The sequence below is a fragment of the Colobus angolensis genome, unplaced genomic scaffold, assembly GCF_000951035.1.
Source record: "Colobus angolensis palliatus isolate OR3802 unplaced genomic scaffold, Cang.pa_1.0 Scaffold120, whole genome shotgun sequence".
Classification (NCBI taxonomy): Eukaryota; Metazoa; Chordata; class Mammalia; order Primates; family Cercopithecidae; genus Colobus; species Colobus angolensis.
The window spans coordinates 2754154-2765112 of NW_012113142.1; the positions used below are offsets into that span (position 1 = coordinate 2754154).

The following is a 10959-nucleotide window of genomic DNA, read 5'->3' on the forward strand; positions in this document are numbered from 1 at the left end:
TATTAAATATAACATATAAACACAATATTTATATATGGAATATATATAATTATTATCCCTATTTTGCAGATTTATATATAGACATATATATAAATCTGTAAATCTCTATATGTGTATATTTACCCTTTTAGGTTCTCACAGCAAGCCTACGAGGTAGGTGTTGTGAGGATTAAGTGAGTTAATATCTATAAAGTGGCCAGGTGTGCTGGTTCATGCCTGTAATCTCAGCACTTTGGGAGGCCAAGGCAGGAAGATCCTTTGAGCTCGGGAGTTCAAGACCAGCCTGGGGAACTTAGTGAGAACGTGTCTCTACTAAAAATAAAAATAACAACAACAAAAATCTAAAGTGCTTATAAGAGTGCTTGGCGCATAGTCCACACTAGATCTGCGGGCAGCGATTCTCCTTTTTCTTCTGCATGAACGAGGGAAATGAGAAACCCATGGAAGATTCTTCAGGCTATTGAAATCCTGCAAATCGACCAGGCATGGTGGCTGTCACCTGTAATCCCAGCACTTCAGGAAACCTAAGGCCAAGGTGGGAGGATCACTTGAGGTCGGGAGTTTCAGACCAGCCTGGGCAACAAAGCAAGACCCTGTCTCTACAAAAAATAAACATGAATAAATCAATCCTGCAAATGTCTCCAGAAGGTCTGAAATGTCAGAGGATTCCAACATGCCAGGCTGCAGTGTCAGCTCCATGAAGAGAGAGATACTGTAGTGAACAGCATCTGCAAACCCAAGACCATGGCCTGGTTCACAGCAGGCACTCAGTAAATATTTGTTAGATGGATAAATGCAAGGATTAACGAAGCGTTGGGGCCTCTGAGGCCTTCTACTCCAGCCCCATCTGAAGGATCAGTTTTTTATTTTTTATTTTTATTTTTATTTTTGAAATGAAGTCTCACTCTGTCACCCAGGCTGGAGTGCAGTAGTGCGATATCTGCTCACCACAACCTCCACCCCCCAGGTTCAAGGGATTCTCCTGTCTCAGCCTCCCAAGTAGCTGGGATTGCAGGCACCTGCCACCACTCCTGGCTAATTTTTTTGTATTTTTAGTAGAAACGGGGTTTCACCATGTTGGCCAGGCTGGTCTGGACCTCCTGACCTCAGGTGATCCACCTGCCTCGGCCTCCCAAAGTGTTGGGTGGCGTGAGCCACTGCACAGGCCGGTGTCAGTTTTTTCTAAGACATCTCAACTAAGTAGCCATCCACCCTCTGCTTGCATACCTCTCATAGCAGGGAGGTCACTACCCTCCCTACCTGCCCTGCCAAGGGAGCACATTCTCCTTCTGGGTGGTTCCAGTGGATTCCCTGTCGGTTCCACTCCTTGGTTCCAGCTCTGCCGTCTTCCAACTCTGAAGGTAGTGAGCCTCTCCAAACTGTCTCCTGGCCATGGAGGGAGGAGCTCCAGGAAGCATGTCTGTCACCTCTCACCTGGATGACTGCAACTGTCCCCTAACTAGTCTCCCTGCGTCCACCTAGTCTCAACTTAGCACCCAGGGGATTCCTGTAAAAAAGTTACATCTGGGCCGGGCACGGTGGCTCAAGCCTGTAATCCCAGCACTTTGGGAGGCCGAGACGGGCGGATCACGAGGTCAGGAGATCGAGACCTTCCTGGCTAACACAGTGAAACCCCGTCTCTACTAAAAACATACAAAAAAACTAGCCGGGCGAGGTGGCGGGCGCCTGTAGTCCCAGCTACTGGGGAGGCTGAGGCAGGAGAATGGCGTGAACCCGGGAGGCGGAGCTTGCAGTGAGCTGAGATCCGGTCACTGCACTCCAGCCTGGGCGACAGAGTGAGACTCCGTCTCAAAAAAAAAAAAAAAAAAAAAAAGTTACATCTGGCCGGGCGTGGTGGCTCAAACCTGTAATCCCAGCACTTTGGGAGGCCGAGATGGGCGGATCACAAAGTCAGGAGATCGAGACCATCCTGGCTAACACGGTGAAACCCCATCTCTACTAAAAAATACAAAAAACTAGCCGGGCGAGGTGGCGGGCGCCTGTAGTCCCAGCTACTCGGGAGGCTGAGGCAGAATGGCGTAAACCCGGGAGGCGCAGCTTGCAGTGAGCTGAGATCCAGCCACTGCACTCCAGCCTGGGAGACAGAGTGAGACTCCGTCTCGGGGAAAAAAAAAAAAAAAAGTGACCTCTGGCCAGACACCGTGGCTCATGCCTGTAATCCCAGCACTTCGGGAGGCCAAGGTGGGCGCATTGCTTGAACCCAAAAGTTCAAGAGTTCAAGACCAGCCCTCAGCAACATGGCAAGGCAAGTCTGTTTTTTTTTGAGACAGAGTCTTGCTCTGTAACCCAGGCTGGAGTGCAGTGGCACGGTCTCAGGTCACTGTAACCTCCGCCTCCCAGGTTCAAGCGATTCTCCTGCCTCAGCCACCTGAGTAGCTGGGATTACAGGCGTGTGTCACCACATCCGGCTAATTTTTGTACTTTTAGTAGAGACCGGGTTTTGCCATATTAGCCAGGCTGGTCTCGAACTCCTGACCTCAGATGATTCGCCTGCCTTGGCCTCCCGAAGTGTTGGGATTACAGGCATGAGCCACCACACCCGGCTGCTGACTCTATTCTTATAAGAAAAAATTTTTGGCTGGGTGCGGTGGCTCACACCTGTAATCCCAGCACTTTGGGAGGCTGAGGTGGACGGATCACAAGGTCAGGAGTTCGAGACCAGCCTGACCAACATGTTGAAACCCCCGTCTCTACTAAAAATAAACTAAAAACCCTTGCCAAGGGTGCCCTCTGTGACTGCCCGCGTGGCTTGCTCAGGGATGCGGCCCGGGTCGGTCAGGATACTGGTAGCGGCCTTTGCAGTGAGCCGAGATTGCACCACTGCACTCCAGCCTGGGCAACAGACTCTGTGTCAAAAAAAAAAAAAAAGAAATGTTTTTAAAGTTACATCTGGCCAGGCGCAGTGGCTTATGCCTGTAATCCCAGCACTTTGGGAAGCCAAGGTGGGCGGATCACGAGGTCAGGAGATCGAGACCATCTTGGCTAACACGGTGAAACCCCATCTCTACTAAAAATACAGAGGAAATTAGCCGGGCGTGGTGGCGGGCGCCTGTAGTCCCAGCTACTCGGAAGGCTGAGGCAGGAGAATGGCGTGAACCTGGGAGGCGGAGCTTGCAGTGAGCCAAGATCGCATCACTGCCCTCCAGCCTGGGCAACAGAGCGAGACCCCGTCTCAAAAAAATAAAAAAAGTTATATCTGATCTTCTTTTATTTATTTTTCTCTTTTTCACTATTGAGATGAGGTCTATGATCCCGCCTTGGCCTCCCAAAGTGCTGGGATTACCGGTGTAACCCACCATGCCCGGCCTTTTTTTTGTTGTTATTTGAGACAGAGTCTCACTCTGTTGCCCACCCTGGAGTGCAGTGGTGCTATCACAGCTCACTGCAGCCTCGAACTCCCGAGCTCAAGCAATCCTTGCGCCTCAGCCTCCTGAGTAGCTGGGACTATAGGTGCTTGCCACCACTGATCTCGTCCCACCTCCACTCAAGGCCCTCCAGCTGCTTCCAGCTCAGAGTAAATGCCCAGGCCCTCTGCAAAGCCACCTCCCACTGCCAACGGGCTTTTTCTCCATCCCACTGTGAGACACATTGACCATCACATCAACAAACCGGCAGACAGTTTTTGCTTTTATTGGTCAAGAATTCTTTACAAAACCCACACACACACGTCCACACACACAGGATGCCTGCCCTGCTGTGGTCACTCTGGCCCTGCTGTCTCCTGGGATCAGGCCCTCCTGGCCTCTCCCAGGGGAAACCATCCTGCAGCCCCTCTGGGTTAGCAGTTGAAGGAGCACAGAGAGGGAACCTCCTTTTCTGCTTCTCTGCTCAGGAACAGAGGTCTGTGCCCCACCCGTGGGGGAGCAGGTGCAGGTGACAGGGAAACAGCATCCTCGTTTTCCCACCGTTGAGCCCCCAGAGTTGCCAGCCTGGGCCCCCAATGTCACAGCTGCCAAGGCCTAGGGTCATCTGCTGATTGAACTTTCCCCATCCCCATTTTGCACATTGAAACACAGAGGTCCAAAGATGGGGGACAAGTCACCCAAGGTCATGGTGCTGGAGCATAGTGGCAGAGCAGAGACGGGGACTCCGCTCCTCTTGGCCTCCAGGAGGTGGGAAGTGTGAAACCTGGACCCGGCTCGACCCCTCCCCGCTCAGGGAAGGGCAGAGCCAGGGCCTGGGGCATGAAGAGAGTGCCCAGAGATGATCCCTGGAGCCCATGCCCAGGGAAAGTGGCCCCCAGGGCAGCTGAGTGAGCAGCAGGGTCTGGCCAGGACTATAAAGGTTTGCCAAGGGTGCCCTCTGTGACTGCCCGCGTGGCTTGCTCAGGGATGCGGCCCGGGTCGGTCAGGATACTGGTAGATGTGCCCAGCTGGCGTAGGGAGTTCAGGACAGCTGGGTGGGAGACAGAGAGAGAGAGAGACACCTCCTGGGTTCAGGGCGCTACCCTTGGATGCTGGAACCAAAGGGATAGGGGGAGGTACTGGTTGGCAAGACTGTCACGCCCTCCTAGAACCTCTGTCTACAGGCATCTGGTGGCCAGAGAACCATCTGGGGGATGGGGGGTGGCCACAACCCTAGGCTGTGTTGAAGGCAAGCTGGATGTGGGGTCTAAGCAGGGCAGAACACTCCCTCCACCCCGGAGGCTGGAACCCTCTAGCAGGCAGGGAGATGGCGCACATACTTGGCCGGAGAGCGGGCAGAGAGCAGTACTGGTCCAGCCAGGCCAGTGAGGTCTGGCGGAGGGTGTGCACGCTTGCCGTGGACACCATCCCGTTGAAGGACTCGAACAGAGGCCGGATGAGGATGCTGAACTGCGCCCAGGTCAAGGAGCTGCCTGTGGTCCAGTTGGTACCCCCACCCCACGTGGATCCTTGATGCCCAGTTCAAACCAGGGGAAGAAAAGGCCTGGACAGTGTCTAACCTTGAACCCCAATGACTCCTGCTGCAGCCGCTACTTTTTTTTTTTTTTGACAGAGTCTCACTCTGCCACCCAGGCTGGAGTGCAGTGGCGCAATCTCGGCTCACTGCAACCTCCACCTCCCAGGTTCAAGCCGTTCTCCTGCCTCAGCCTCCTGAGTAGCTGGGATTACAGACACATGCCACCATGCCCAGCTAATGTTTGTATTTTTAGTTGACACGGGGTTTTGCCATGTTGGCCAGGCTGGTCTTGAACTCCTGGACTCAAGTGATCCACCTGCCTCAGCCTCCCAAAGTGCTGGGATGACAGGCGTGAGCCACTGCTTCTGGCTTGCAGTCCCTACTTCTGTCCTGCCAAGACCTTCCCAGCACCCTGCCTCTCAGTCCCCTCCTCTTTGCCCCTCCACCGCCCTTACTCTGGGCTGAACCATCCCTCATCCCTGAGCTCCCTCCTTGGGCTCAGTCAAGAACTTGATCCCTGAGCCAGGATGAGGGAGTGGATTCCAAGTCTTCTTTAGGCCTCACTCCAGAGTTCAGAGTCTCCCAAACTGTCCTCGGGGCTTCCTGAGGTCAGGGCCAAGGCTCCCCTTCCTCAAGGACTCCTCCCTCAGTTTCCCTCTCTGCTCCCAGCCACCGATCCCTGGGCAATTTTGCCGGCCAAGATGGCCAGGGCATGGAAGCAAGGGACATAACAAGAGCCTGTCACCTGGGAGCAGCTCTGAGCCTGCCTGGCCTGGAGAGATAGGCCTCCCATCTCAGGCACAGCCTGGTCTCACCCTGCCACAACCCCGGCAGCCCCCTAGCCATGGGCTCGAGGGAGGATACCACCCAGAATTTCCAGTTGTGTAGCGTACGGGTTCGGACGTAGTCATCAAACATGTGTCGCATCTGGTCAAAACGCTGGTGTGTGATGGGTACCCCTGTGGCGGGCAGCTGCTGCTGGCACAGGCTGAGGGCAGGGCAGGGGTCAGGAGCTGGGGGTCAGGCGGCATGGCCCCGGGTCCCAGCACCCGCCTGGACTCGGCCTACTTAATGGCGGCATTGAGCTCCTCAATCTCGTCCCGCAGCTGCTGGGCCTCCTCCTGCAAGCCCGCGCGCTCCTGCTGTAGCATAAGGATGTACTCGGCTGTCTTCTGCAGCGTGGTAGCTTTGCTCACCTGCAGATGCCATCGGGGGGCTCAGGCAGGTGCTAGAGGCTGCACCCTGTGACCCACTGGGGCACTGGGGAGGGGGGAGGCAAGAGTGTCTGGAGCACTCCCCTGCAATTGAGTTTTGGGTGGGGGTGTCCAGAAAGGGGCCCCGTGGTTTTGGGGATGCCAGCCTGGGTCCAGGGCTCACCTTGAGGCTGGGCTGGGCACTGAGTGTGCTCACAAGCCCATGAAGGGTGTCAAACCCCAGCTTAATGTTAAAGCGTCGCTTCTGTTCCGCGGAGATGTGTGTGATGCGCCGGTTCTCGGTCTCGGGGAGCAAAGAGTCGGGTGAGCCTAGGAAGGAGCCCAGGAGGGTCTTGGGGTAGCAAACCAATCTTGGGGTGGGGGGATGGTGCCCACCTTGTTGCTGTCTGGACGGCCCCGGCTAAGGATGGGTTGCGGAGGAGAGACGCGGACGCTCAGAGTCCCAGGGCCTGGCATGGAGCTGAGGTCCCCTGACAGCCGCCGCTCACTGCCTGTGGTAGGAACAGACAGACCCACAGAAAGACCAACCCCGGGGAAAGAGTCCCCACTGCCCCCTTCCTCTCATCCTGGCACCAGACCCAGTCCCCTTCTTCTTCCTCCTCTTCCCCTCCTCCTGCAGATTCCCCCAATCCCTGCAACCCCTCTCTTTACCGCTGAGCGCTGGGGGTGAGAGCCGCTCCGCTTTGGGGACAAGCAGGGGTCTGGAAGGGGCCAATGTGGCCGGGCCTGGAGGTGGCCGGGGCGGTGTCGGGGCCGGGGTCGGGGGAAGGAATGTGCAGGAGAATTCAGGGACTGTCTCCTGCTGGGGTGGAGAAGGGCGGAGAGTGGGGTTGAAGGCCGTGGGCACAGCCCCACCGCCCAGTGCCTGAGATCTTACCGGGGATCCTGGGGACCGGAGGAGGGTGCTGGACACAAGTGGTAGCTCCAGGGCTTGCTCCGGCTTGGCTGTGCACGGGTGGAACCATGAGGCCGCTGGGGCTGGTCCACCCCCGGCATCTATCAAGACCCCATCCTGCCCCTCCCGAGTCCACACCCCTTTTAGGTACGGGGCCCATGTCCCTCATTCCTCACCACTCTGTCCCTTGAACTGGACCTGCCCCATTCACCCTCATCTTCTGCTCCCATAACCCCTTGTCCTCCCCACCTCCTGGCCTCCCTCCCCAGGTTTTCCTCTCCCCATTGCTGGCCCTCCCATCTCACCTGCTGTGAGTAGCTGTGTGAGGCAGGGGTTGTTGCTCCCCGCAGTGGTGGGGGGACTGGCAGTGGCAGGGGCTAAGGTAGGGGGACTGGCTTTCTGTCCCCTAGGGGATGGGGCGGGGGGCTTGCCTCTGGGCACTGAGAAGCAAGGCCCAAAGGCAGGCTCTGAATACCCCGAGGGTAGAAGCTCTATGGGGAAGGGGGTGGGGGCTGGGCTGGGGACAGACTGCGGGGTGGGTGGGAAGGCTGCAGGAGCAGGCAGCGGAGACACTCCTGGGGCAGGAGGGACAGTGGGGAAGGGAAACCTGGGAGAGAAGAGAGGCTCTTCCTGCAGCAAAGCAGTGGGTGGCGCCATGGGAGGGAAGGGAGGTGGGGGGCAGGGCTCCAAGCCTGGCACCTTGGCAGGGGGAGGGTAATGCAGCAGAGGTGGGGGTACAGAAGGGGGTGGGAGCCGAGGCTTGGGGTCTTCAGGAAGGAGGAAATCAGAGCTCAGGAAGGCGCTGGAGTCCAAGGGACCAGGGCAGCTGTTCCGAGACTGGTTGGGGGGACAGACAGACACTCAGAGAGCAGGGAAGAGAGCTGCCCCTGGCAGCCATCTGGGCTTCCCCTGCCCTGCCCTGCCCTGGCTGAGTGCTGGACTGCGCCCTGGGGAGAGATAGGAGAAATGAGCCCTGCCTTCCAGCACACACAGGTGTACGTACAAACACACAGAGCAGGGAAATTATAATGAGAGGAGGGAGTAGGGTACATTTATGCAAAAAGCAGGAAGAGTGGAGCATCAATCTGCCTGCCCATCCATTTGTCTCCCAAGTAACTTATCCATCCATCCACTAACTTGTCCACCAATCCATCCACCAGCCAACCCACTCATCCCTTCATCATCCATCCATCCACGAACTTGTCCACCAATTCATCCACCAACCAACCCACCCATCCAATCATCATCCATCCATCCACTAACTTGCCCACTGATCCATCCACCAACCAACCCATCCATCCATTCATCATCCATCCATCCACTAAGTTGTCCATCAATTCATCCACCAACCAACCCACCCATCCCTTCATCATCCATCCATCCACTAACTTGTCCACCAATCCATCCACCAACCAACCCACCCGTCCAATCATCATCCATCCATCCATCCACTAACTTGTCCACCAATCCATCCACCAACCAACCCACCCATCAAATCATCATCCATCCATCCACTAACTTGCCCACCGATCCATCTACTAACCAACCCACCCATCTATTCAATTGTCCATCTACTAATTCATCCATCTTCCATCCATGTACCTACTTATTTATCAATCTATGAAGTAGCTCATCTACCACTCTCTCCACAAGCCCACCAGGTATTAAGGCATTAATGAATCCATCCAACCATCTATACTTCCTTCATTCATCCATCCATCCATCCACCATCTATACATTTACCAGTCACTTAACCACCCATCAGCCCATTCACTGACCCATTAAACTACTCATCTATGTATCCATCCACCAGCCCATCCATCCAACCAACCACTCACCCACCCATATATCCACCAACCCATGTGTGCCTCCACTGCTGTATAAGATGCCTCTGTCCATTCACCAAAACACCCATTCATCTGCTCACTGGCTCATTCATTCAGTCACTGACTCACTCATTGGACAACCATTCACTGAGTGCTGTTATGTGCCTGAGGCGCATTAGGTATAGAGAATGCAGTGGTGAGCAAAACATAGCCCTTCTAGTAAGGAGCTCACTTTCTGGTGGAAGAGAGACACTCCTCAACAACCAACTAGAACTAGCACACACAAAGTCTGATGATGGAGGGAAAAGGCCTATAACAAAGCAGCAGGAAGCAACATCTGAATTGCACCTGGGGACTGGGCACGGTGACTCACACCTGTAATCCCAGCACTTTGGGAGGCCAAGGTGGGCAGACTCCTAAAGTCAGGAGTTCGAGACCAACCTGGCCAACATGGTGAAATCCCATCTCTACTAAAAACACAAAAATAACCTGGAAATCTCTCTTTTTTTTTTTTGAGAAGGAGTCTTGCTCTGTTGCCCAGGCTGGAGTGCAGTGGCACGATCTCGGCTCGCTGCAAGCTCCACCTCCCGGGTTCACGCCATTCTCCTGCCTCAGCCTCTGAGTAGCTGGGACTACAGGCGCCTGCCACCACGCCCGGCTAATTTTTTGTATTTTTAGTAGAGACGTGGTTTCACCATGTTAGCCAGGATGGTCTCAATCTCCTGACCTCGTGATCCGCCCGCCTTGGCCTCCCAGAGTGCTGGGATTACAGGCGTGAACCACCACACCTAGCCTAGAAATCTCTTGAACACAGGAGGTGGAGGTTGCAGTGAGCCGAGATCGTGCCACTGCACTCAAGCCTAGGCAACAGAGTGAGACTCCATCTCAAAAAAAAAAAAATTGCACTCAGGAATTCATGAACCAAAATGGTAGATTCACAGTTTCCTAAACATCCATGCTCAGCTTTCTGCCTCGAAGCTTTTGTTCCTGCTGCTCTCCCATCTGGCTTGACCCCGGCCAGTCCCTTCTGTCCAAAGTTGACCTATTTTCTGAGGCCCAGGAACTCCCCTTCTCCAGGAAGACTTCCATAAGCAACTGGCCCTTAGTGGAGCCCACTCCATGGTCTCCACGCCCTTAGCTTTCTCCCACAACTGTTTTGTCCAGTTCTGCTTCATGGGGTCCCTCCCAGAGGGCAGAGATGGGGTCTTTCTTCCCCTCCAATCTCCAAGCAGCAAACCGGGCACTCAGGGAGTGTCTGATACTTCTTGGACATGAACCAGCTCTCAAGTGTGCTACATAGGGTTGGACGGGGTGGGGTGAGCTCACCTGCAGACGGCTGTGTCCAGAGAGGTGGGTCATGGCTGAGGAAGCCGGGGGCACCTCTGGGCCCAGGGTCCCACTGCTGAAGAGGGAGTCAACCACGGGGCTGAAGCTGGGGGGCTCTGGGAAGTTTGAAGGCATGGGCGGCTGTGGGGGGCGGGAGTTGGTAAAGAAATCTGTAATTCAGACACACAGGGCAACAGCAATTAGGGCCAGGGCTATGGCTGGGAAACAGCCAGGAGGAGAGTAGCCTGTCCCCAGCCTTGGTGGGTAGGGATGTGGGGGCTGGCGGGTGGGGGGTGGGGGTCCCTTCCACAGGAGATTGTGAAACTGGGAGGGTTTCTGTCTCTATCAGGGGAAGCAGCAACCATCTTGGGTGGAATGAGCCTGGGTGGGAGACAGCAGGGGACTGTGGGTGTGAATGGGGACCCCAGGAAGCAGCCCCCTCCCCTCCCCAGCCCCAGGCTTAGCTCAGGAAGTCCCCCTCCCCACCCCCTGGTGGCTCCCCTTCCCTGATCTGCTGGAGGTGCAGAAAGGGGTGTGGTGCGAGGGGAGGAGGCCTGGGATGGGAGGGGCCCCAGGGTGGCAGAAGTTCAAGAGGGTGAGTTGGAGATGAGAGGGAACACGAAGTCATTGGTTCTGGGACGAGCTTGGTTTGTTGGAAGGTCAGCAGGTGGAGCCTAGGAGTGGGGCGAAGAGTGTAATGCGGCAGGAGGGGCTAAGGCTGGGCTTCGAGTGGGGTGGGGGGGGAGAGGGGCCTAAGGGTGGGCTCTAAGTGAGGTGTGGGCAAGAGGGGGATAAG

At 55.6% G+C, this 10959-nt stretch overlaps 1 protein-coding gene across 5 annotated transcripts in view; it reads right to left on the bottom strand.

Moving 5' to 3' along the window:
- Positions 1 to 3627: 3627 nt before the first annotated feature.
- The window catches only part of MLXIPL (MLX interacting protein-like), a 31654-nt gene continuing 24322 nt past the window's right edge, over positions 3628 to 10959 (bottom strand). The window contains exons 8-17 of one of the 5 annotated variants that reach the window (XM_011930437.1): positions 10164 to 10333; positions 7317 to 7848; positions 6994 to 7061; positions 6768 to 6918; positions 6492 to 6607; positions 6280 to 6393; positions 5971 to 6041; positions 5767 to 5890; positions 4706 to 4835; positions 3628 to 4416 (exon numbers count right to left, since the gene is read on the bottom strand). In XM_011930437.1, the coding sequence (XP_011785827.1) occupies positions 4298 to 4416; positions 4706 to 4835; positions 5767 to 5890; positions 5971 to 6041; positions 6280 to 6393; positions 6492 to 6607; positions 6768 to 6918; positions 6994 to 7061; positions 7317 to 7848; positions 10164 to 10333 (1595 nt within the window). In that variant the 3' untranslated portion in view covers positions 3628 to 4297. Of the gene's footprint in view, positions 4417 to 4705; positions 4836 to 5766; positions 5891 to 5970; positions 6099 to 6279; positions 6400 to 6491; positions 6608 to 6767; positions 6919 to 6993; positions 7062 to 7316; positions 7849 to 10163; positions 10334 to 10959 lie in introns of all 5 variants that reach the window. The other 4 variants (XM_011930421.1, XM_011930429.1, XM_011930416.1 and 1 more) reach the window with 4 other exon arrangements.